At 48.8% G+C, this 26,732-nt stretch overlaps 1 protein-coding gene across 16 annotated transcripts in view; it reads left to right on the forward strand.

Moving 5' to 3' along the window:
* The window catches only part of TANC2 (tetratricopeptide repeat, ankyrin repeat and coiled-coil containing 2), a 182,286-nt gene that overhangs the window by 86,149 nt on the left and 69,405 nt on the right, over positions 1-26,732 (forward strand). For 15 of the 16 annotated variants that reach the window (XM_090125170.1, XM_090125169.1, XM_031600935.2 and 12 more), the window contains 3 exons: positions 10,977-11,125; positions 14,817-15,003; positions 24,792-25,055. In XM_090125170.1, coding sequence (XP_089981296.1) covers positions 10,977-11,125; positions 14,817-15,003; positions 24,792-25,055 — 600 coding nt within the window. Of the gene's footprint in view, positions 1-7,621; positions 7,665-7,795; positions 7,881-10,976; positions 11,126-14,816; positions 15,004-24,791; positions 25,056-26,732 lie in introns of those variants that run through there. The other variant, XM_090125185.1, reaches the window with a different exon arrangement.

Genomic DNA, 26,732 nt, shown 5'->3' on the forward strand with positions numbered 1-26,732 from the left:
CTCTTCCTTTGTCAAGGATCATGAAATACTTAAAATTTTGTCATCACAGCCCTTTCTTCTTCCAACTGAATATCTTCTACTCCCATGTTTGTAATTGTAAGTAATTACAACTTGTTATGATTGCACCTGCAGAGAATTAGAGTTGTAAATGTGGCTTAAAAGCAGAAATCCCACATTCCTCACTCGTGGCATCTCTCCCAGCTGTGCCTTGTCTTTCTGCCCCAGCTCCATGCGCCCATGGTTTGGGGGTGGGCATCTTCCTATCACACACACAGCCCTGGGTGCTGATGGTGGCATTTCGTATTGTTTGGTTTTTTTTTTTTGCCTTTTGATCTCCTTCTCTCACTGATATTAGAGGGGATGTGGGATTTCCTCGTGCTTTGAGGTGTCAGTGAAGAAACATGAGGGAAAAAAGAAGGGAGAGGAGGAGAGTGAGTTGCCATAGGGCGTGCTGCTGGGCAGTGCTTATGTGGTGCATGGCTGACACTGGGAGGGACGTTCCTGGCAGCCGTGGGAGAATGATAAAAGAAATTATCTGGGGAGGGATTTCTGGAGTTGTTCCTGGAGAAAAGGTTTGCAGTGCACAGGGAGCCTCCTGCAGTCATAGACTCATAGAGTCGTTCCGGTTGGGAAAGACCAAAACCAGGTTGGATGGGGCCCTGAGCAGCCAGGTCCAGACCCAGATCTGTAGGTTGGTGGCCCTGTTTGGCAGTGGGTTGGGACCTGGTGATCCTTGGGGTCCCTTCCAAACCAAGCCATTCTATGAGGACCATTAGGATCACCAAGTCCAGCCATTGACCCATCACCACCAGCCTTGCGTGAAGAGAGGGGAGAGAACAGAGAGCTGGACAATGCATGAAGAACGGCTGCCTCTGAATGTAGGTGATGTGTAGCTGCAGGGGGAGGGTGGAGGAAAGGGCCTCAATTTCATTTGGGGCTGTGGCAAAGCCAGCAGGCAGCACCCAGCATTGGTTCCCCAAGCAGTTCCAGCTCCTTTCCTTATATCTGGTCTTGCTTTGTCCTGTTCTGTGGTGCGTGCCTCCTGCAGGGGTGTTCGTGGTGTCAACCTGAGCATCTCCAGGAACAGGGTAAGGAGGAGCAATGCACAAAGTTGAAGGAAATAAAAAAGGTTGGAGGTGTGCAGGAGCTGAGCGGAGGGGTGGAGGTGGGGGGGTTTGCAAAGTGATCCCTGACAAGTAATGTCATTAATTGCACACTTAAAGGCAGTTTAAAGCACTCAGTAGCGATGAGGAGAGAACATTGTCTGCCCTGCTGATAGGAATGACTGCTTCAGCTTGAGGTGCCTGACGATGAAGTTTTGCTCAGTGCTGGGATGTCTGTGTTAAGGCTGGGGATGATTTCAGCAGGGAAGGGTTCCTTTGCTGTGCTGCGGTGTGAATTGGTGCCCCCAGTGGTGCACACTCACTGCTGGAAATGTGGAAGGAGCAGAAGGGGCCGAGTGGCATCAGAGGGAGCTGCTGATGGGGAGGACATAGCTGAGACTGGAAACTGTTCTGCTCGTTGTTGGGCAGTGTGCTGCTGGTTGTGCTGAGTTGTAGAGGATGAATTTGGGTTCAAGTGAAAGCAGCTATTGCCCCAGTCCTACAGTGGTTTTGTTTCAGGTGGCAGAAAGGTTCTGTGGCTTCAAGAAAGACATTTCTCAGTGCTGTTTGTGTACATGTTCCTGTGACTGCACGGCCATTAGAGGTAACCCTGCCCTTCTGGGCATCCAGGTGGTGAAGGAGCTGCTGCCTCCTGGCTTGGTGCTGCAGCTACATTCTGTCCTCCTTCTCTTGTTCAAGCCTTGCATCTCAGTTTGATCTCTAAGTGCTGTAGGGCTGCGCTGAAAGTGCTCTGAGACAGATGGATGGTACTTTCAGGGAATGGCCTTTCCTCTTAGATCTGTGGTGATGGTTGCATTTTGTGTGATTTATTGCCTTGTCGTTGGGCTTCAAAGGCCAAGTGTGTTCTGACATTACCTTTTAATGGGATTAAATCCTGCAGAAGAAGCAGTTGGTGCATGTCTGCTTGCCTGGAGTGTCTCCTTCCATTCCATGAAGTGTGGTCCCCTCACAGTGCCATGGACAGTGAGGGCTGACCTGGGGGCTCCCCCTGCCATGTTGTTCATGGCCATCCCATTGCTCCTTTCTCTCTTTGCACCACAGATGCTGACATCTGCTTCCTTTTGCTTCTTTCTTTTCATCATGTAAAAGTGTGGGGTTTTCACTTTACACACACACGAGCTTCTGTCAGACACCATCAGGACACCTCTTCTGCAGGAATCAGAGCTGCACTTGGAGGTTTCATGGTGAAAGGATAGGCAATAAGTGAAACAAAAAGCTCCAAACGAAACATCAGTCAGCAGGATGTGTGTCCAACCCCTGTCATATCAGTGATGGACTGGGAGGAAGGCTGGGAATGATCAGACTGGCCTGACAGATGCTGTTACTGGGAGCCCTGCATCTGGCCCAGCGTTCTCCAGCCCACTGACCTGGAGGGAATGGGAAATCATTGCAATCAGCCCTAATTGCAGCAGTTGTGGCCGTTCCCTGCCTGGTTGCTATGGGAGCCATTGATGTCTCTCGGGCTCCTCTTGGGAGGACACCACTTTTTTCTGTTGTGCTTTGAGGTGGGAAGAGCCTCAAAGTAAACCAGGCTGGGATTCTGCCATGAGGGCATGCAGAGAGGTCATATAACCATTGCTGTTGGAGAAGGGCTTTAGGATCACCCAGTCCAACCAGCAGCCTGTGGCCACTGTGTCCCTCCACAGAATCACAGAATGGCCAGGGTTGGAAGGGACCTCAAGGATCACGAAGCTCCAACTCCCTGCCACATGCAGGGCCACCAACCTCCACATTTCACACCAGCCCAGGCTGCCCAGGGCCCCATCCAACCTGGCCTTGAACACCTCCAGGGATGGACGGGGCATCCACAGCCTCTCTGGGCAGCTGTTCAGCACCTCACCACTCTCTCTGTAAAGAATTTCCCCCTGACATCCAGCCTAAAACTTCCCTCCCTCAACTTCCAACCATTTCCCCTTGTCCTGCTGTTATCCACCCTTTCCAAGAGTTGATTCCCCTCCTGTTTGTAGGCTCCCTTTAGGTACTGAAGGCTGCAATGATTCACCCCACAGCCTTCTTTTCTCCATGCTGAACAAGCCCAGCTCCCTCAGCCTGTCTTTGTAGGGGAGGTGCTCCAGTCCCCTGCATCCCATAGGAGCATCATTTTGGGATCGGCTGCAGACCAACACCATTGGGTGTTGGTGGGCTTTGGTGGCAGCTGAAGGTGCAAATTGGGGTTTGTGGAATGAGCCTTTGTGTCAAAGTGCCTGAGGGCAGAGTTGGAAATCGCAGGGATTGCAGGTACTGCTGCCATCTGTTCTGGATGTTATGTGAGCTGAGATGACACGGTACTCTGGAAGCTTCCTGATGTGATCTGCAAACCACTGGCTTTCCTTTGTAACCTTGGGTTTGGTTTCCTCTCTCTGGAGGGCAAACAAGAAGACTTATGGTGATGGTCCAGAATTGCAGTGTAGAAGAGGTCCAGCTCCAAAGCACCACGTGGCTGCAGGACAGGAGCTGGGAGGTGCTTGTGGCCATCAGGCTCAGTGCAAAGCCTTCCTTTTCACACGTGAGCCCATGTGATGCTCCATACCACCCTTCCCTGCATGCAGGCAGAACCAGGGGCCTTTGCTGTACTGTGTGCTCAGTTGTGGCCTTGCTGATGGGCAAAGACGAGGTCACACTTCACCTTCAGTGTTCATGGTGGGAATATAAGGATGCTAAAGAAGCAAAAAGAAGGGGCAGTGATGGTAGGTGGGGCTCTTGGTTATCACCTTGCCAATTAGTCATCCTTTTTTCCTCCCAGCTTGGATATTTCCTAGAACCCTAGAATGGTTTGGGTTGGAAGGGATCTTTAAGATCATCTCGTTCCAACCCCCTGCTATAGGCAGGGACACCTCCCTCTACACCAGGTTGCTCAAAGATGTATTTATTCCCAAATACTCTACAATCTGGAGGAAGGGATCAATAATTCTGCTTTTGTTGTGATTTTGGATGTGCGTTTGGGGGCAGAATTTGTTTTGTTGCAAGTTTCTATGGATGCAAGAAGTGAATGTTGCTCTAAAGATAACTGTGTTTCTGGAGAGCCGCTCCGTTCTTTTATAAGCTTGGTTCCCATGTCCTAATGGTTGAATCAATCCAATGGATGCTTTTTTTCCCCCTTCACCAAAAGGCACTTGAACTCCAGGGATGCTATGGAGAGCTTCTCATCAGTGAAAATATGTGGTGCTCTGAAAGCAGCACTGCTGCTCTCTTACCAGTTGCCTTGACTTCCTACCACTCTTTAGGACTGCAGAACAAGGGCTTCTTTATTCTTTTCCAGTGGGAATATTGTTCCCAGTGCTGTAATTTGTTCTGATTGTCAGTATTCTGCCCATCCTGTCTGTACTTTTCTCTTGGTCAGCACAGCTGCATGCTTACACTGCAGACAGGAGATGGCTTTGGGGTGTCAATTCACAGGGCAGACGTTTAGATATCGATATCACTGATGGTGTGACTCCTGATCATTGGAAAAATAATGACTAGGAAGCCAATGGAACCCAATGGAGCCCAAACATGACAGTGTTGGCCAGCTGCTGGCTGGAAAGGGCAGATGACTGACAGCCTTGCTGGGCAGCATCCGTGATACTGATGTATCTTGCAGAGGTCTGCAGCTTACTGCACACTCCAGAATTGCTGTTTGGGCCTGAAATTGCAGCAGGTTTCCCAAGCTTACTGCTGGATTCTCTTCTCTGTTTCCCAACCCAAACTGATGTGAGATGTGGGGTTACCTACGTGGCACTCATCCTGTCTGCTGACCTCACTGAATTACCTGGGTAAGGTTGCTGGCTGTGTGCTGCACACCCTAATTGTGCTGTCAGGATGCTGTTGTCAATTGGAGTTGGCTTGTGGGAGGTCTTCGTTGGTATGGCTTACCTGCAGTGATGGCACAACAGTGCATGAATGCTCCAAAGTGATGTTGGGGACAGCAGTTCCTCTCTGCTCTGTGGCAGAGGAGCACTATTCCCTGAGCCCATGCTCAGTTTGTGACAACTGTGGCCTTTTTTGATATGAGTTCAGTGATGGGTGCTTTGAGTGTCCTCATCTTTTCCCCATTCTCTTTTCTTTGGCATGTAAACAGCAGGGCAAATCCAAGAAAATCCATTCCCCAAACACAAGTGCAAAGGGTTTTTTTAAACCCAGAGCATGACATACATTGGATTAGATTTTCTGGTAGTGTTGACTTTGCTTTTGCTGTCTGTCTGTGGCTCAGTTGGTTCCTGACTAATAAGTGACCTCCTTCTGGCAGAATGATGCAGAGGCAGCAGGAGGGACTGCTGGGAAGCAGCTTTGCTTTGTGCTGCAAAGGAGAATTTCTCTTGAATTTCTCCATAGAACGAATGCTGTGCAACTCAGGTGAGGTTTGGAACTGGTCTTGCAGGGAGGGAGAAGAGCAGTTTGTTAGAGAAGCGATGGATAAAGCAGCATGGGGTGCTGCTGGAGCTCCATGGTGTTCATCCTCAGCATTTTGGCAGCTCGAGGTCACAGCTTAGGAGTGACGTGGTGCTGTAGGGCTGATTCCAGATGCAGCTTTCATCCCTCGCTGGACAAGTTTTCTCTTCTGGATGTGAGGAGGAGTAAAGAAAAAGCCGTCCCGTTAATTCTGAGATGAGGGAAATATGCAGAAATGGTCAAGGGCATTTTCCAAATATAGCTCGAGTATATCCAGAATAATTTAAAGCAGATGTACATAATAATGGGACGGATTCAGGTCACATGTAAAGAGGGACGTCTGGATAAAACCCTACAGTTATGTAATTTAAGATCAAAATAATATATGGCACCGTTTATTCCAGCGCTGTATAGGGGCTCACTCTTTGCATGCAGCTGCTCTGTTCTCTCACTGCTTGTTTAAGAAGTTCTGATTTTTCAGACAAATCAGTTTTATATTCAGGCAAATTCTAGGTTGGGTGCAGCTGAGCAAACTGTTACCCACTTCTTGTAGTTTGATGCTCACTGGAATAGATTTCAGGTATAATTTCAGTTCCATTCAGGATCTGTTTTTGGAAGTGAGAATTTAACCATTGCAGTAAGAAGTAAAGCCATACTGATGGTTTCTGCAGCCTCGTGTTGCAGATCTGGAAGATGAGGCAATGGTAGCCATCCAACAAGTCACAGGATTGCAAAATATGTCATAAAGAAATCTCATTCCATTTTAAGCAATTGCAGCTGAAATATGTGGCAGATTTCATTATAGGAATTGAAGGGATTGAAGAGAAATGGTATTTTACAATGATAATGTTCAAAACCAGACATTTGGAGTGTTTTACTGAAAAGAGCAAAACCAATACACTGTGCTTAGGAAATTGTAGATTTGATTTTTCAAGGAAATGTTATGAAGTTTATGAACTCCTCCTGGAGAAAAGAAAACTGTGCTGACGAGAAGCAATCCCCAGTGCCCCTGCTTTTGCCTGGAACCCTTCTGGTGATCCCTGGCCAAGTTCCCAGCACAGGGCCACTGTCACATCACTCATAGAAGCAGTGAACATCTTGAGTTGGGAGGGACCTGCAAGGATCATTGGGTCCAACTTGTGGCTCAGTGCTTATAAACCCCACTTGTGGATCTACGAACCCAACTCCAGTTCAAGGCTCAGTACCTACAAACCCAACTCTTAATTCCTGTCTCAGTGCATACCAACCCAGCTCGAGGCTCTGTATCTACAAACCCAACCCCAACTCATGTCTCAGTACCTACAAACCCAACTCCAGCTCATGGCTCACTACCTGCAAATCCAACTCCAACTCATGGCTCAGTACCTACAAACCCAACTCATGGCTCTGTACCTCCAAACTCAACTCATGGCTCAGTACCTGCAAATCCAACTCCAGCTCATAGCTCAATACCTACAAACCCAACTCCAACACATGGCTCTGTACCTGCAAACCCAACTCCAGCTTGTAGCTCAATACCTACAAACCCAACTCCAACACATGGCTCAATACCTACAAACCCAACTCCAACTTGTAGCTCAGTACCTACAAACCCAACTCCAACTTGTAGCTCAGTACCTACAAACCCAACTCCAACTCATGGCTCAATACCTACAAACCCAACTCCAACTTGTAGCTCAGTACCTACAAACCCAACTCCAACACATGGCTCAATACCTACAAACCCAACTCCAACACATGGCTCTGTACCTACAAACCCAACTCCAGCTTGTAGCTCAGTACCTACAAACCCAACTCCAACTCATGGCTCAATACCTACAAACCCAACTCCAACTTGTAGCTCAGTACCTACAAACCCAACTCCAGCTTGTAGCTCAGTACCTACAAACCCAACTCCAACTTGTAGCTCAGTACCTACAAACCCAACTCCAACACATGGTTCAATACCTACAAACCCAACTCCAGCTCATAGCTCAATACCTACAAACCCAACTCCAACACGTGGCTCAATACCTACAAACCCAACTCCAACTCGTAGCTCAGTACCTACAAACCCAACTCCAACTCATGGCTCTGTACCTGCAAACCCAACTCCACCAAAAACCCTTTATGATGCAGGCAGGGTGACCAGAACTAGGTGCCGAAGTGGAAGAACAGCAAATTACTGTTGGGGTATTGAGAAAACTCCCTTTTTCTTTGAGCCTGGCTCCTGAGTGAGGCCAGGAACGATCTGAGCGCTGTGGTCTGTCCTGGCACCCAGCTCTGGAATTGAGCTAAAACTTCTGATTTTGTTACACATACAGGTTTTTTTTGCAACCAGGAGACCAGTGTTGGTCCAGAGTTGAACCCTTCCACAGTACCCAGAGTAGTTGCTTACCTGCTGTGTAGGTAAGTTGTTGGGATCCATGAAATTGCTCCCAGCAGCCCTCATTCAGGTAATTCTGGGGTGAATTGCAGAAGTGATCGGGCTTAGCTGAAATGAGTTCAGCTGCTGGAAAAGAGAATCAGAGGCATCCATTTGGTCGGTGTGCTCAGCTTGTAACGCTGTCAGTTTCTGCACAAACCATCTTACATCAGTGCAGGAGCTTTGATTTGCTTCTGTTGTGCAACACAGCAGCCGCCTGTCTGTCCTGAAGATGAAGGGTTGGAAGAAGCGAGCTGTTCTCCAGAAATGGGATTACCTCTTGCGTGTGGCCTTTTGGATATAATGCTCCTCTGCTTTCTGTTTGGTGCCTCTTATTTACGAAAAGGTCACTCTGAAAGAATCCAAACGTCTTGTTTTTGGGTTCATTTGTTTTGGCAGCACAAAGCGAGGCAGCGTGTGTACATTTTCCTTCCCCAAAACAACGCGTGTGCTGCTCAGACAAATCACCTCTCCTTCCTCTGAGCCCGACCTCTCCTGCTGCTGGGGGTATTAACAACAGATTGTTGGTTACGTTATGGGAAACGAGCGGTTCCCTGCAGTGTGTTGGTGTTTCTTTGTGCTCCTGGAACCCATTGCACTGAAGTGTGCATGAAATGCGGCCGCAGCATTGACTGCATCGTGCATGCAGGGCTGGAGAGGTGATGCCTGGAAGCATTGGGTCTCACAAGCAGTCACAGACCTCTTGGAGCTGCTTGCTCTCCTGTTTGCTACTCAGTTCAGAACAAAAACTGAAAGGTGGAGTGATCCGATCCAGTGGTGCTTTGCTTAAGCTTGGAGCTCTCTGCGCTTTGCAGTCGCTGTTGTAATAAAGCTGTGGATGGTTTGAGGCTGCCTAGGAGGTTTGAGGCTGCTCTTGGGTGTGTTCATGCCCTGCACTGTGAGGAGGGGATTAGGGCTGCAGCACCTGTGTGTGCTGCTGCACCATCCTGTGCCATGAAGGGGAGGGAGCTGGGCATGGGCTGGAGCACAGCTTTCATGGGGAGCAGCTGGGGGAACTGGGGTTGTTCAGTGTGGAAGAGGGGAGGCACAAGGGACGCCTTACTGCTCCCCAAAGGAGGTTGTGGCATGGTGGGGTTGGTCTGTGCTCCCAGTAACAGTGATAGGATGGGAGGCGATGGACTGCAGTTGCACCAGAGAGGGTCCAGTTGGGTATGAGGAACAGTTTCTCCTGCAGAGTGATTGAGTGCTGGCATGGTCTGCCCAGGGAGCATCCATGGACGTGTTCAGAACCGTGGAGACGTGGCACTGAGGGATGTAGTTATGGGCACAGTGGGGTGGGGTTGGACATGGGGGTCTCAGATAGTCTCAGAGGTCTTTTCCAGCCTTTGTGGTTCTGTAAGCAGGGCAAAGCTCGTAACTTCATTTTAGGAACAAACAAGAGTTTTGTGCCGGTGGGAGCAATTCTAGGGTTGGTGTGGGCAGGGTTACATCCAGCCCCAATGGGGTGAGCCATGGCTCAGCTGCAGGAACCCGTACCCAGTGTTGCTCCCCATGCATCTCTGCAGACATCACGTGTGACAGACTGCACAGTCAGCTGTTTGCTAATTTTAGGCCAGTTCAGAGATCTGGGATAAATTCGAAAAGTCTTCTTCTAAAAAAAGCAGAGATAACCTTGGAAATCAAAGTCCGTATACTTCCCATCTTACGTAAAAATATCTGTTCTGAATTTGACTCCCTGGGATGGTAAATGCCCACAGCCCAAATGTGGGTGGTCAGCAGCTCAGGAAAATTGGGCCATCCATCTAAATTTGTCTCTGTCTTAAACCCATCCTATTCACATCTGCGTGCTTTAAAGTGGTACAAAAGGGATTCAGTGACTTAGAAGACAGCTTCCATTCTCACGCCCCGTAATCACTTTCCCCATGGTGAAGCTGCCATGTATGCAGTGCTCCCGGAGCCAGCAGTGCTCATGAGCATTGACTGTATTGTATGGAGGTGCTCTGGAGCTGTGGTGTGGGTGAAGCACCCAGAATTTACAGGCAGCTCCCATGAGATGTGCACTGGGAGCTGGATGGGAGTTTCTGGGTGCAGCTGGCTTGCATTTTCTGAAGGTTTGTACGTAACCCTGATCCTCTGCTGGGTGGTGTTCACTTACAGTTATCAGAGAGCTCAATATGAAGCTCCAGGCTGAGAGCTGCAGCAGCTCCGAGCCAGGACGTGGGAAAGGAGATGGGCTCTTTTCCAGATTATACATGATCAAATGAATAATTAACTGCAGAGTAATTGCAAATCCTAATTAGCATCCTACAACTGCGCCAAGCACAGCGTCGCATCGGTGTGATGTGGGAAGAGGTTGACCTTCAGGCTTCGACTGTACTGCAGCAGCTGTGGTCAGTGGGGCAGAATGTGCCCTTCAGAACCTCACCATTGGGATGCCACAAGTCATTAAGCAGCCTAAATTTTTGGCAGGAAAACTCGAGGAAACAATCATCTGGAATTTTGCCTTTTGATGTCATTTTTAAGCTTGGTGGGGGTTGGGAGGTGCTCTCACCTCTGTGTCACAGCCCAAATGATGCGCAAGGAAACCTCTCCAGAGCTGCACTTCCCATGTAATCCTGAGCATGTCAGAAGCAGCAGATGACAGCAAACGATGCTTGTGATTTTTCTGCCCTATCCTTTGCTGTTAACCCCTGAGAAGTGCAGGTTTGCTGCTGAGCATCTCGTGCAGTGCTTTGGGAATGGCAGAAGTTGGCACATGTAGGCTTGAATTCACCACATCCAGGAAATCTTGCTTCCCAGTTGGGTTTCCTGTTGGTGGGGCAGGGAAAAGGAGGTGATTGTGTTGCTTCCACCTGAGGTGCAGAGAATAAAACAAGCAATGAGAGCAGAAATAACAGCTGGAGTAAGAGTAAACATGCCTTCACAGCTGGGGGAATAAATAACCTAAAATTAATAACCATCAAATAACATTAACACAGATTTGAATGACGTATGTAACCTGAAATCCTGGATACAGAAGTCACAGCACGGGAAGTTAGCTGTGCTCTGTTGGTAAATGCACTGAGCAGTAGCCAAGGTCAGCAATTTGTCTCAACCTGTTTGTTTCTCTCCCTCCTCAGGTGACGCTGAGCAGGAGCTGGGACCCCCTCCATCCGTAGATGAGGCAGCAAATACACTCATGACTCGCCTGGGCTTCCTCCTGGGGGAGAAAGTCACGGAGGTACAGCCAGGGCCCCAGTACAGCATGGAGGTGCAGGATGAGAACCAGGTATGACGTGTCCTCTACTCTCCTTTTAACAGCAAAATCACTGCACGCTTGGGTTGGGAGGGACCTTACAGCCCCTCTCCCTGCTGTGGGTTTGCTGCCCCCCAGCTCAGACATCCCAGAGCCCATTCATAGCAGTGGGTACTTCCAGCAATGGGGCACCCACAGTTCCAGAGCAAGGCAGTTCCAGAGCCTTGCTGTCTCTGGATAACAGATTTCCCACTCACATCTGACCTGAATCTCCCTTCTTTTAGTTTAAGGCTGTTCACCCCTTGTCCCATCGCTCTCTGCCCCTATAAAAGTCTCTCTGCTCTTTTAAGCTCCATTCCAGCACTGGAAGGTGCTCAGTGGTTCTGTTGGTTCCCATCAGAATGCAGGATGAGAGATGGTGGTTATTTCCTCATTACGTGACAGCTGAGTGTCTCCTGATGATGAAATGATTGCTGTGAGGTAGAAGGCTGGATCTCCTCACTCAGCAGTGAATCATTGCTGTGCATTCCAGGGATCAGCTGCCACCGTGTGAAGCAGCTCCTGTTGTTTTTCTGTGTCTGCAAATGTGGGAGTGGGCAGAATTTCTCATCAGAATACAACGATCAAAATAATCCGTGCTTCTCACATGCAGTATTTCAGAAGCATTTTAGCACTGTTGCACGAAGGCTGGCTGTCTCTCCAGGAAGGATAGATAGCTGGTAGTGGTGTTATTTTACATACAGATACAGATTTTTACATATTTGCTTTTGTTGGCCTAACCAGATGGTTTCATGCTTGAAAACAGGTATAGAAAGCAAACGGTACAATCTCTGTTGTGATTGAACTTGCTGCATCTTCTCTGGCTGCTGAAAAGGGAAGGAGCACAAGGTCGGGGTCCTGGCTGCAGTGTAGGGTTGGCAGAACCTGCTTGAGTTTCTTCGTCCTGCTGCTCAGCCCTGAGGCTGTGCCCAGTGCCATCAGTGCTGATGAAATGAGGACAAAGCTGGGAGGCATCCTGCTGTTGGTTTTGAATATTTTGTTTTAAGCTAAGAGAAGGACGAGCCAGCAGGTAGCAGAGCAACATGAGACTCACAAGCTCAGCTGCAACTCTTCTGTTCTTTTAACAGTCATTGCATGACTCTGCAGGATTCTGTCTGTGCTTTAGATTCCAACACAGCACAATTCCAGAGATCAGGCTCACACTGCTGACTTCCCTAGAAGAGTCGATAAGAAACAGCAGCCAGAAATGGCACTGGGCATTCATGTGGCCCCATTGGTGTCCACAGAGCTCCGTCCCAAAGTGCCCCTGCAAGGGGATGGCACAGCACCCAGCATTGCTCCAAGTGCTGTGCTGGGCAGCTGGGCTCCCTCAGCCCCACTCCATAGGCACAACCAATGTGTTTGGGTCTTCCATCTCCTCCTCAACCTGAAGGGCTGATAGATGGATGCCAAGAGATGCGTTTTTGTAAAAGCTTGGCCTTTAACACATTAAAAACCAGGTTTTTAATGGTTTCATTCAGCTTTTTGTTGTGAGATGCGGTGGATTTGGAAGGTGCTCTACCATTGTGCCAGAGAATGGGCTTTAGAGGCACCTGGTGGAGCAGGGTGCTCCAGAGCCAAGCACTGTGCTCCAAATGCTTTCTTTTGTTGCTGCCTTTGGACAAAAATTAAAATCCCATCCTCTGTCTCAAGTAGAAATATCTGAAGAGCAGCAGAGGGTTGTCCTGTAAATAGATGTGTATCTCAGTCTGCGTGCTGATTTTTGCATTAAAAAATGTTCCACAAGGCTCTTGAGTGCCATTCATAGCTGGAGAAGAGAGAGAATGGTTCCTCCATGAGCACATTCATTCCTTTTTTTCCTGCTGGGTGTGGAGCTCAGGGCTTTGCTTTTTGGGGTCTGGGGCCCCGTGGGTTGAGAACCTCTTGGGCTCTCCTTCCCAAAGTGATTCTTCCCTCAGCTCTGCTGCTGAAAGCAGTGCTGAAAATGGTGTGGTAAGAAATTCATGGGATATGCAAAGATTGATGCTTCCAGCACTGAGCAGATGAGGGGCAGAGGTGCTCTTACTGTTGCTGCCCCATCAGCACTTCCCATTCCCACCCAGCTGCCTGGTTCTGAGCACACTGAAGGATGCAGTCCCTAATGCAGATTGCTGTGGAATGGCGTGCTTGATGGAAGGTCTCTTCCTTAATCACTCTTTCCTTAATGAGAGATCACGAACGTCAAAGAATTAATCCTTTCTCTCTGACTTTTTTGGGGAGCTGGTTTTGAACCGGAGCGGCACAAAGGGGATGTGGGACTGTGACAGAGGAGTTTAATTCTGTGAAGCTTAGTGAGGATGTGACAGATGAAACAGCAGCAATCGTATTAATACAGAACGTTCTGTCAGTGGGAATGGATGCTTAAAGCGAGCGCAGAGGAAGGTTCTTTTATACAGATACAGAAATAAAACATCAGTCACTGCCGAGCCGTGGCTGCGTTACGGAGCTGCTTCCTTCTGCACGGAGCTCAGTCTGCAGAGCTGCATCAGTGGGGCCACAAATAAAAGAATTGGTAAGGACATCACTTCTGGCATTCCATCAGACAGCGATGCTATCGGCCGGCGGAGGACTGAGCTTTAATTTCAGCGTTTTAAGGTTGGCAGATTGTTTTGCTGACCCCGAGATAAGCTAAGATTTCGGTACAGCAGTTGAGATGAAGGCTCAGCACAGCCTTGCAATGCACAGCTCGGAGCTGCAGCAGTTCTGAGCAGTTCTGAGTGCTCTGACTGGGGCTGGGCTGCTCGGGGGGCTGCCCCACAGCATGCCCACTCCCACCCCATAGGGACCCCTTTGGTCAGGGGAGCACAGAGCTTGGCAGCCTGCCTTGGAATCCCTGTTCTGCTTACTGAAGTCCTTCCTGGGTAATTTTTGAGCTTAAAGTAGGACAGCGAGGAGGAAGAAACCAATCTGACTTCAAATGTGTTTTGTGACTCGTGAGCACGGTGCTGTCTGTGGGCAGTCTGGGTTCCAATGGCATGAATGTGGGAATCTCTGGGATTATTAGGAAAGCATTCACCTAGAATACAAGAAATCGAAATTAAGGAAATTCCAAATTAGCAGTTAACTTCAGCTGCTCCTTCCTTGGGGGCAGGACCACTCTGCAGCAGCAAAGACAGGCAGGCAGGGTGGGCTCACCCAGTGTCAGTATGCCTTACAGCCACACTTACAGCACATCTTGTCACCAGTGGCACCCAGCAGCAATTCTGTTTTCTTAATAAACTCATCTCAGTGCACAGCATCAGATCTAAAAACTCTCAGGATTTTTTTGCATGCAGTTTTTTGCAGATAACTTTTAGAACGGCGGGCTTTTTTGTGCTGCTGCATTTCTCCTTGTGTTCTGTCCATGGAGAGTCACCCTCCCAGTGTTGGGATATTTTAGGAACCCTCTATAATGGGGAAGGCAGCATATCTGGGGCCGACTCTACCCATGCTGGGATTTTGGAGTCCCTCTGAGCAGAGCTGTGAGACCGCTGTTGGTTTTCCCAAACATAAGAAACAATTACAAGGCAAAATTGCTGTCCCGCTGGGATTTCTGAGCAGATGTAAACGGCACAGAGGTCTTGGCAGGATTTCCTGAGTTTGCTTTGCCTCGCTGTTAGTCAAGGTGAGCTCATCACCACTTAGCAGAATGCTCGCACCCTTCCGTAGCGGCGCACAGAACTGACTGCACCTTCCCTGTTTGCAGAGCTCGGCGGTGACGCAGCGCATCAGCCCCTGCTCCACACTGACCAGCAGCACGGCCTCACCGCCCGCCAGCAGCCCCTGCTCCACCCTGCCACCCGTCAGCACCAACGTCCCTGCCAAGGACTGCAGCTACGGGGCCGTCACCAGCCCCACGTCCACGCTGGAGAGCAGGGACAGCGGCATCATAGGTGAGCAGGGCTGCGTGCCCTCCTGCTCTCCTCCTCCAAGCTTTGTTTTGAGCAGCGTCTGCACACCTTTGGTAATGAGTGGGAGGTGTTTGTCGTGGTCACCCTCTGTCACTGGGAAACTGATGTGGGGATGGTGGGAGTCGCGATGGTTGAGGTTGGGGAAGTGGAAATCATTGGGTGCGAAGCTTTGGAGGTGTTTAAGTGGTAGAAGACAAAGAGTGCAGCTGTTTGTTCTCTGTCTTTTATCCTGTCTTCCTCCCTCGTTTTGTACTTCACATACTTGTTTCCTGCCATCTTTCTTCCCAGTGTTACGAGGCTATTTATCATACCAAGAGGTTTGCCCTCATCTCCCTCCTGCTGTCTGTGCAGGTGCTCATAGAGTCATAGAATGGCCAGGGTTGGAAGGGATCTCAAGTATCATGAATCTCCAACCCCCTGCCACATGCAGGGCCACCAACCTCCTCATTTAATACCAGACCAGGCAGCCCAGGGCCCCATCCAACCTGGCCTTGAACACCTCCAGGGATGGACAGGGATCCACAGCCTCTCTGGGCAGCTGTTCCAGCACCTCACCACTCTCATAGCAAAGACTTTCCCCCTGACATCCAACCTAAACCTTCCCTCCGTCAACTTCCAACCATTTCCCCTTGTCCTGCAGTTATCTCCCCTTTCCAAGAGTTGATTCCCCTCCTGTTTGTAGGCTCCCTTTAGGTACTGAAGGCTGCAATGATTCACCCCCCAGCCTTCTTTTCTCCAAGCTGAACCAGCCCAGCTCCCTCAGCCTGTCTTTGTAGGGGAGGTGCTGCAGCCCCCTGCTCATCTTTGTGGCTCCTCTGCACCCTCTCCAACAGCTCTTTGTCTTTCTTGTATTGGGAGCCCCTCACCTGAACCCTCATTTGGAGAGGGGTGAACTTCCAGGTCCCATAAGTCAGCTGGGGTGGGCAGTGCCAGGTGGGGGCTGCCATCCTCCCCTACACCCCCAGGTGATATAAGAACCTTCTGCTTTCTTCAGCATTTTCCTTCCTCTCTGCTATTCAGTCCCTACCCACTCTTTTCCAGCGTTAAAGAGAATGGATGGAGATCCCACCTTTGTAGCTCAAATACTGTCAGATTTTCTGTAGAAATATTCAGCGAGAAGAAGGAGACAGGGAAAAGTGTTCCCATTTGCAGCTTCTAACGTAGCACTGTTGAACTTCTATTTGTAGAGGACAAATGGTAATGCCTTTGAATTCTTCCTGGTCTCCATTTCTTTCCCATTGCTGGTGTGGAGAATCTTAAGAACACAACCCACACAGATTAATGTGTGCCCAGCAGATGTGAAGGTGCAGCAGGAGAGAAGTGTTGGGCAGGATGGTCCAGGCATGGTTGTCCTTCCCTCTGTTTGTGTTGGGTATTTGTCCAGCTAAGATGACTTCACTTTGCCAGCAGGTCACATAGTGCTGATGGGAGAAAAAACAGAGAAGGAAGGTGGTTTATTTGGAGAGATTGGTTGTGCTGGTGATTAATAGTTTGCTCGGCTGATGGGGAAACCTGGGCTCAGTTCATGTGCTCTGTGCCATAGAACAGCACTTCTGTCTGTGTGATGTTAAAACCAAGAGCCATAAGGAGCTGCATAGCAAAACAGGCTGGTGGCTCCTGGTGCTCCAAAGTGTCATGGGGGGTGGCTGCAGTAGGGGATGGCTTTGCCATCTGCCCAGGTGAGGGCATGGGAGGTGCAGGTGGTCCCAGCAGCACATCTGGGAGGCTGGGAGTGTCAGCACACCGCTGGTGGGATGGGATGCTGGAGCTGCTGGTTCTGTCGTGCCCCCCATCCCATTCTGTAGTCATTTCTTAAAGTCAGAACACAATGTTGTTCACCCCTCACATGCAAGGTTCTGTTGGAAATATTTCTCTCAGGAGCTTAGACTTTTTTTCCCCGTGGAAAAAGTGGAAAGTGAAAGAAAGTGGCTTATCCCAAGGTTATGGTAATGTATCCCAGATGGAAAAGTCACGTAAAAGCACATTCATGTGGTGCAGGGGAAGGCTTTCAGAAAGCAGTGCTTCCCACTTCTTCTGTTAGCACTCAGAGGCACACAACAGCCTCTGCCTCCCTCCCTTTCCCCTCTTCCCTTTGACAGTAACATTTTCATCACCGTCTCACTCTGCCCTTCAATAGAAGCTGTGCAGCCACAACACACAGCAGGAGTACAGTCTTCTCCAGCAGCAAAAGAAATGGGAATTTTTGCAGCCAGATCTTTCTGCTGTCCTCTGCAAGGCACGGTGCAGCACAAGCAGGGGATGGTTGTGCATTTGTGCCATCGTCGCAACAGTTGGATGTGAGCTGCTGTGCTCTGGTTCTGTAAGGTGCTCTGGTTCTGTAAGGTGCTCTCTGTATAGCAGTGGTTCTCCAGAATTATTTCCAGGGGAATGGTCCATATGTGCAGCACACAGACAGCTGTGCTCTCCTGTTTAGAGCAGCACCAGCTCTTTTGTTTCTGGAGGGTTGGAGATCAGGTTTCCCTCTGCTGCATTCCTCCTTTATTGGATGCAGAGCCCCTTGGTGCATTTCCCTTGCTTGTGTTTGCTCTGTGTGAAGGGAACCACGCTGATGGCCTTTGCTCTGAGTGGCCATAATGGCACTTGGAAGTGTAAAACCATTGGAGATTTCCATCTCAAAGTGCTGCCTGCGGTGTTGGTGTAGGAAAAGAGTGAACATTTCTGGAGGTGTTGTGTGATTGCTGAGTCGTGGTCACCCTCCTGCTCCTCCCAGGCAGCTGATGTCACTGCTGCCCCCTGCACCTCCACAGAGGCTCCATAGAACCTTCCCAAATGACGTGATGGGAGAAAGCTGTTGCAGAACTGTTGGATTTTCTTCCTCTTGGAAGCTCAGCCTCGGGTTAGGAATGCAGGGCAGGAGCAGTGCAATGGTGGCACTGCAGCTGAAGGAAGGGCTGATATTTGGGGGGTTATCTGCTGCATCTTTTAGAGCTGCCACTGAAAGCTATCATAAATGTATGTGTTTGCTTGCAGAACAAGGAAAGGGGGGAGGAGGGAGGAGGAGGGAGCTGACGGGAGCCCGGAGCCAGTCAGCCTTCTCCTGGAAGCTGCTAAATCCTTTCAGTGCAGCGGAGCGGCTGCTGGGAGTGCTGACCTGGCTTTAACCTCTGAAGAGCTTCCCAGAGTTGTTGGCTCTCACAGCACAGAGGCAGCCAACTGCTGATGTTCAGAATCTGCTACTGGAAAGAAAAGTGTTCACAGAACCCCGTGCTCCTCCACTGGACCTCATTGCTGTTGGGTGCTGTGCATCCCAGCAGAAATGCACTTCTGATGCATGGCTGAATGCTGAGCATCTCCAACACTGCCATGCACATAAAGAATCATAGAAGGATAGAATGGCCTGGGTTGAAAAGGACCACAATGATCACCTGGTTCCAACCCCCTGCTACGTGCAGGGTCACCAACCAGCAGCCCAGGCTGCCCAGAGCCACATCCAGCCTGGCCTTGGATGCCTGCAGGGATGGGGCATCCACAGCCTCCTTGGGCAACCTGTTCCAGTGCCTCACCACCCTCTGGCTGAAATATGAAGTCCTGTGCTGCTCTGCTCAGTGTTTACTGAGGAGGCCATTTGGAGCAAGGAGATGTTTATGATGTTGAAGCAGCTGAAAGCAAAGGCAGTGAGCTGGGTAGGTGCTGCTGTGGTGTAGATGGGTCTCAGCCCATGCACACTAAATGGCTTCTCTTAGGTTTTGTGTGCTTTACAATGAAGGCTGACTTCTGAGCTGTCACCAGGTCGCTGCTTCCTACATACGTGTCTGTGGGTGAAAAATGGGTTTGTGAATAAATTGGTCCAGGCTGCATGCTAAGCAGAAGAGATGCTGCTGGCAGGAAACCACGATGGATTTCTTTACAGATTTGTGTTTGGAGGAGGGAGCAAAGAGCAGCTCAGAGGTCCCTCCAAGATGGATTTTACTCTGATTAGATATTGTTGTGACCCTACAGCTGTTGAGTTTGAGTTCTGACATTCTCATCAGTATCACGAAGCGGTTGGTTAATAATGAATAAGGTTTCTAAGAACTACAGATTTTTCAGGCTGCCCATCCGTGCTCATTCCCCAGAGGAGGAGCTCCCTGAAAAACGTTGGATATTGATGAGCTCTGCTCAGTAATGCACCTGCATCTTACAGCGGTGGGATAACAGGGCAGGAGGAGGAAGGACAGGTGATTTATCAGACATCTCATGGTTGGGCATCATCGGTGGGAGCGCTGCATCTCAATGGCATCGAGTGCTGTAGGAACCATTCCTGGATCCTGATCCCATTGTGGCTCTGTTTCCTTAAATTGGACAAACTGAGTAAAAGGAAGGCCGTGTTGGCATGCTCAGTGTGAGGGGTGAGAAACCCAAACAGCAACCATGTCGTGGAATGGCATTGCTGCCTTCCTTGGTTACGTCTGTGGGGCACCGAGGGCTGGGTTGGCTGCTGAAATGGACCCTGCTTAGATACTGGGTAGGTGATGGGCTGGCAGAGGTGTGTGCTATGATTTTGGGGAAAAATGGGAGAAAGGGAGTGCTGGAGTGAATAAAGCAAAAGTAAGTGGCACAAAAGATGTGTTGTGTTGAAACTGAAATCTGTTTGGTTTACAGTCCAGGCTGGTAGAGGGGGAACACGGAGTGAAGTGTTGAAAGGATTTGTGGAATTACTGGAAGAAGGAAACTGAAAGCACTGATCAGAAGACAGCTAGAGGGAAGTTCAGTGCTGCCAGCTCCCACGGTGTTACTTTGGATTTGGATTTGGGACAGAGGGCTTGGAAGCATTGGCTGCTGATGGCTTGAGATCTGGTGGGGCTCTCCATTCTTTTATAAGAGCAGCAGGAGTTTAACCTTTGTGATTATGAAGAAAAGCTCAACAACAGCCTGAACGTGCCCAGTGAGTGAAAACCAAGTATAGAATCATAGAGTGGCAGAATCATGGAATGGGTTGGGCTGGGAGGGACCTCAAGGATCATCACACTCCACCCTCCTCGCCTCAGCCAACAAGCTTGGTGTGTAATAACTCCCCTCCACATGCCTCCTTTTTGCTCTCTTGTTTAAATCTTATAATTCTAAAGCCAGTTTCAAGGCCATTAGGATCCTGAAAGAGCCCCTCATCTGTCATTGTGCATTCCTATCAGAGGTTCTCCTCCAGCTGTCCTTAGAATCACAGAACCATCACAAGGTTGGAATAGAGCTCTAAGATCACCCAGTCCAACCGTCCTACTTGTGTGGTTTTATTACAGGGATGTGTTCAAATAATTGTATTTTGGGACATGTTTCCTTGTTTAACATGTATTGTGCTTTGGAAGATGAGAACTGTTGCCTGTAGATTGGATTCGGAACCTTTCTAACAGATCTCTTTGATATTTGCTGTGCTTAAAAACACTCATCACCGTGTTTCCCCAAACAAGAACCTGCAGTAGAGGAGCTGGAGCTGTGCTGCTCTGTGCTGTTTGCACAGGGCTGTGTGCAGTGCTGCTGCTCTGCTGCATTTCTGCTCTGCACAGCACACAGCTGTGAGCCCCGTCTGCCTTGCAGGCATTCCTGCTGTTCCTCATCCTCCTTGCCAGGGAATTCAGGTTTAGAACCAAAAGAATACAGGGTCAGCATGATGCTATGGCCAAGGTATTTTTCATTACATTCCAAGAGCTTTGTGTGCTCCCTGTGATTGATGGTAGCTTCAGGCTTGAAACAGAAATGAGTTTACCTGCTTAATCTCTGTTGTTTTTAATAGGATTGGTGATGTGACTTAAAGCAGTGCTTGTTTTTCCCTTCTGTGTGAGACCACTGTTGTAAGAGAAGTGAAGCAGACGAGGAGCAGGCTGGGGTTTGACCTCCAGCTTCAAGCAGGGTCCAGTTTGTGTCCACTCCTTCCCTTTAGCTTGGACATCTCCAACGTGACATGGCAAGTTGTATCTGTACTTACAGTATAATGCCCAGGGAGGTGGTGGAATCTCCTTCTGTGGATACTCCAGACCCATCTGACATTGACCTGCATGACCTGTTGTACAGAACTGCTTTATGGGGATTGGGCACAATGGTCTCTGGAGGTCCCTTCCAACCCTTGCAGTTCTGTGATTCATCCATAGATTTCAGTTTGGGTCTTCAGCTGCAGATTCCTGCTGGCTGAAATAAATCTGGTTCAGGATCCAAGGGCTGGAAGTGGTTGTGCAGCTCTCTGTGCAAGGCATGCATGGGGATGGGAGTGAAACAAGGTGACCCTGCAGTGTTTGCACAAGAGTTTCTCCTATGCAATGTTTGATGCTCGCTGCTCTGCTGCAGTTAAGTTTTTAATGCAACAAAATCTCTGTTTCCTTCTTGAGGTTTATCCTTAATTTCTATCTATAATTAATATTGTAGCTGCTGCTTGTCATTAAATGGTAACCATAGGAAACTGCTTTTTCCTGCTGTTCCATCTGCACTGTGAGCAGAAAGGTGTTGTTTTCCAGGTGTGATTTTTGCCTCCAGGAGAATTGTATGGGATGGCAAAAATCCCTTTGTGTGTGTGACTGGAGACAAATGCAGCTCTCATGCTCCAGAGTGCAGACTGGCTTGCAGCTACAGGAGAAGTAATGCTTATTTCCTGTAAATACATGATATTTCTTAGCAAAGTGCAGCACTGACTGCAGTGGCATCGAGGATGCTGTCATGGATGAGGTCCTGCTTGGATAAGCAGTCTTGAAAAAGACCTCTCAGATCTCCAAGTCCAACTTCACCCCATCCCACCATGCCCATCACCATGTCCCCAAGTGCCACATCCCCACATTCTGGAATACCTGCAGGGATGGGGGCTCCCACACCTCCCTGGGCAGCCCATGCTGATGCATCACCACTCTTTTGGAGATGGAGAAATCACAGAATCACAGAATGGCCAGGGTTGGAAGGGACGTCAAGGATCATGAAACTCCAACCCCCCTGCTACATGCAGGGCCAAAAAAAATGGTTGCTAACATCCAACCTGACTCTGCCCTGGTGAAACATGGGGCCATTACCTCATTGTATCGTTAGCTACTTGGGAGAAGAAGCCAACCCCAAAGAGAAGAACCCTGTAGGGATGCCTCCCCTCCTGGCATCCCCCACACTGGGCTTCACAGCGCCCAGCTGCTGCCAGTGGAGCTGGAGCCTTGTGGCAGGGTCTGCACAGAGGTGAATTCCTCAGTCCTGCCATCACAGGGCCTTTGTGCTCCTTAAAGGGCTGCAAAGCTATCAGATGCCTTAGATGCCTCAAATTCTGTCTGTGCTCATATTAAATACGGTGTACATTGGCCAGCAGCTGACACGCTGAAGATCTCTATATATGTGCATCTGTGTTTATCTGCACATGGCATTGGTGCAGTGCTCTTGGGAAGCACAGCCTGCCAGGTTCCCATGCCTTCAGCACATGCCTCCAGAGCTGCCCCATTGCTGTTCCCCCTGCCTCCATCCCTCCTATGCTCCCCAGCCACAGCCTACATGTGGCTGCAGCCCACTTGCTTCACTGGAGCAGCCCAGAACTGCAGTATTCTGCCTTTTTTGGTACCCAGGTTGTGCTTTCCAGATGGATTCAGCAATGGGAAGAGCACAAAGTGCTGTTCTGTGTGCACAGCCCTGCAGCCCTTCCAGCCATGCCCCAGCACGTCCCATAACCCAGTGCAGGGCTATAGGTTGGGAAAGGCTCAGCCCACAGAGATCTCCTCTCAGCAGATTGCCCCTGGTGAACATTCCTGATGTGTCTGAGGTCATCAGTTTATCTTTCCCAAATCTAGAGCGTGCCATCTGGTTTTGCATCCTTCTCTTTTAAGATGGGACCCATAAGAGATTTTGCAACAACCAAGAACTGTTGGTTTCCTTTATAACCTTTGCATTGAGGAAAGGTTCCCTCTTTTATCCCCATCAGTGTGACAGCCACTGTGTGCTTTGATTTGCACCTTAAGGGTGCGAGGACTTCAAGTATGGGGTTCTCATGGGTGCTGCTTCAGCCCCTTTGGCACTGGCCCAATTCAGCACAGCTCAGAATTGTGGGCTGTTGGGATTCTTTGTCATTAGGGCTCGTTTTCACAGCCCATCACTGCTGGTGTCACACTCATGAATCACAGAGCTGTGAAATCTCAGAGGATTGGCCCCAAATGCGTGCTGTAATGATCCACACTGCAGCAGAGCTGTGTGAGCATCAGCAGAAGTTTGGAACCATTTCTCAAGGTTATGGTGGAACGCAGCACAGTGCAGTGATAAGGAAGCAAAACTCTTAAGTTATAACCCTTAGAAGTCATATTTTGCTCAAGAGGTAAGAAAGGTGATGGTTGGTTGGGCATAGAGCCTGCCATCTGTGCTTGAAAAAGCTTACTTTGACCCATAGTTATTTTGGCTTTTACCCTCAGTTTGGTGTATTGAAGATCTTAGCTGCTGGCGTTTCTCTGCTAAGGTTAATGAGAAGTGATTAACGAGAAATAGGCTGAGGTTTCTGTCAGTGGGATGGGTTGTGCTCAGCGCTGCAGCCCTGGCTGTTCCAATGGAAGTTTTATAGTTAAAAATGTATTTATCAGTGCTGGCAGCCAAAGAAACCTATTAGCACCTCTCTTGGTTTTATCTTAGCTTCTTCCATTGAAGTGTCAGCGTGTTTACCTGGCAGAAGGGGGTGTCTCATTGCCAACAAGCAGATGTGGTTCTCATCAGCTGCATGCCTTGGTTTCAGGTCTCAGAATATGTTACAAAGAGCTGAGTTTTGGGGCACCCATGGGGTACACAGTCATTGAGCTGACAGCATGGATGGCAAGCACAGCGCCCAGAGAGAAAAATAGGAAAGGTGAAGGTTGAAGGCTACACCAACTCCACTGGGATGGATGTGGAGTGGACATTTCTTTTGTATTTTTGGATGATGAGTTGGTGGCTTTACATGGAAGTGGTTGATGTCTCAGTGTAAAGCTCAGCATGGAGATGGGTGGTAATGAGGGAGTGCATCCTGTGCTCCAAGAGGGGTGATGGTGGGATGTGCACCACCAGCACGAGGCCACAGAGCCACACCATTGTGCCCAGGGACAGAAATCAGCAGAGAGTTTGGCCTTGGCTTGGTATTTACTAAGTGACAGTGATGCATTTCAGGGGATTTAGGAGATAAATATCTCCAAGTCCATCTATGCGCACACCCAGGGCTTAGGAAGAGTTGGAATAAAGTTGATTGTTGGGTTGAATGGTGAGTTATATGTTAATATATCAGCAGCCCTGCTCTTGGGAACCAGGCAGTGCAAGGGGAAACGGATGGATTGCACAGAAAGCATCCCAAAACCAGCACAGATCAAAGCACTGGGGTCAGGTTCTGAGCTGAACTCACCCAGAGGAGCAGTTGTTGGTGTGAGGCAGGTGGGGGTTCATCTGTGTGGCATCTCACTGTCAGACAGTCTTTATAAGTCATATTTTGTAAGGTGATACCTTTCTGAGAGCAGCGTCTGGAAAGGCTGTGGCTGTGATGCAAATGCAGAGGTAGGAGCAGCACTGCTAATGGATCGTCCTTAATTGTTTCTGGGGTTGTGTGCTCTTAACGCAGCGTTGCACATCATTTTTAATACTCTCTGTAATTACAAATGGCTTCTATCAGTGTGAGCCCGAACATTCTCGCAGAAGCAGTATCATTAAATGCAGTTTCACCCCTGATTTATGTGGCTGTGGGATACACGACGAGCGTGGTTTTTTGGCTGTTGCACGGTGCCGTGCACAGCAGTGTGTGTGTGTGTGTGTGTGTGTGTGTGTGTGTGCAAGCACTTCTTCCTCCCGTGCTCATTTTCTTTGTGATTCCTTCCTTCAAGCCACTTTGACGAGCTACTCGGAGAACGTGGAGCGCACCAAGTATGGAGGGGAAAGCAGCAAGGAGATGGGCTCGGGTGGCAACCTGAAGCCCTGGCAGTCCCAGAAGTCCAGCATGGACTCGTGCCTGTACCGTGTGGATGAGAACATGACAGCCTCGACCTACAGCCTGAACAAGATCCCGGAGAGGAACCTGGAGACCGTCCTGTCCCAGTCAGTGCAGTCCATCCCACTGTACCTCATGCCACGGCCCAACTCGGTTGCAGGTAAGAGCAATGATGGTTTTGCCTTCAGCTTGGCTCGTAGTTCATGGTGCAGCCCTTTCATGTTGTCACTTGTCGTGTGCTCCTCATCTCCTTTCTGTAGTCGTCATGTGGGACAAAAACTGTCTTCTCACGTGCAACTCTTCACTTGCTCCTAAATATTACTAGCTTGTAGAAACCAGACCATTTTTTCAGTCTTAAGTGAATGGATTCATTCCATTTCAGTTATGGCTTAAATGAGAAGCAAGGCTTGTTTTTTCTCAAATGGCAAAGGATGGACGTATCCAAAAGATTTTCCAGCTTTAGTTGTCCTGATTCAGCCTTCACAGGTCCTTGTTTATTTTTGTTGATATCTAATTTAGATGTCTCCTGAAAATGACTACAGCTAATTGGGCAGAATATCCATATCTATGAATATTACATCAAGAATGTAGTTTCCAAAATTATGAAAAAAAATATTATCAACTAATCTGTTAGTTATCCAAAGCAAAGTACTCTGTAAGTACCCTGCAAGATTTGCTGAATATTTAATGGTTGTTGCATTGTTTGTTTTAGATTGATAAGTAGGAACAAGGACTTTGGACCACTATCTTCACTCCATTAGGAATTCCATAGTATTTCTAAATGGAAAACTCTGGTGGGGAGAACTGTTTCTGTTGTTGTTTAATGGCTATTTGGGCCATCTGTGATGCTGTTTTTACAAAGCTGCACAGCTGTAAGATTATTGGCAAGGAGATGTAAAAAAGCAAAATGTATTTCCTTCCTGCCTTGCAATACAAATATGCAGTATTTCAAACGTGAGATCGATTCCACATCTGCCACTTCTTGTCTCCCAAAGGGAAAAGCCAAGTGCCCAGACTTCCCTGCTGATCCTCAGAGCCTCGCAGTGAAGCCAATTAGGATAAGCTATCTACAAAATAATTGCTGTGGATCCCACCTCTCTCAGTGAAACTTCACCCTGGCTGCATTAGCACACACATGTGCATGCATTGCTTCCCACCTGAGCTCGGCCAACAGCCAGACTTCTTTTGTTCTGGCATAGCATCAGAACTCTGTTCATTTAATTTCAGATGCACGATGCACTGTTGGAAAGGTTCTTAAATGATGTAGCAATAGCTTAGTGGTGTCTGAACACTGCTGAGGTCAGTTCTCAAGTTGGTACCAGGGCAGCAGCAAGAGGGAGGATTAGAAATGCTAAAGCTGGACTGAAAAGCTTCTTGTTTGGAATTATTCTTTCTTGCATTGCTGCTGTATGTTTTTTGCTTGCTGGGTGACTTCTCTGGGATTGCACGTGGGTGATCCTTCTGGGTCCCTTCTGACTTTGTGGGATCCTGTGATGATGTTGAGATGTCTGTCTCTGTAGACATGTGGGAAGGTTTGCCTTTGTCTGTGTGCAGACCAGAATCTGTTCTGGGATAATGTCTGTTAAAGCAGAAGTGCTTCTCCACCCAGGCTGCATTGCATAACTGGATTACATTGCCTCTTTAATCCCACTCTGGACAGTCAGAGACTCAAAAGCAATATAGGAATGAGTTTGTCATCAATACGAAAATACAGAGTGTGATGGTACAGCATCTGTCACACACTCACATCTGAGAGACTAAAAGCATGGGATTTCAGCATGGAAACAAGTGATGGGAACAAAAAGAATTGGAACTCAGGCTGCAAAGCCTCATCACA

The sequence above is a fragment of the Phasianus colchicus genome, chromosome 26 (assembly GCF_987193195.1).
Source record: "Phasianus colchicus chromosome 26, bPhaCol1.hap1.1, whole genome shotgun sequence".
NCBI lineage: Eukaryota > Metazoa > Chordata > Aves > Galliformes > Phasianidae > Phasianus > Phasianus colchicus.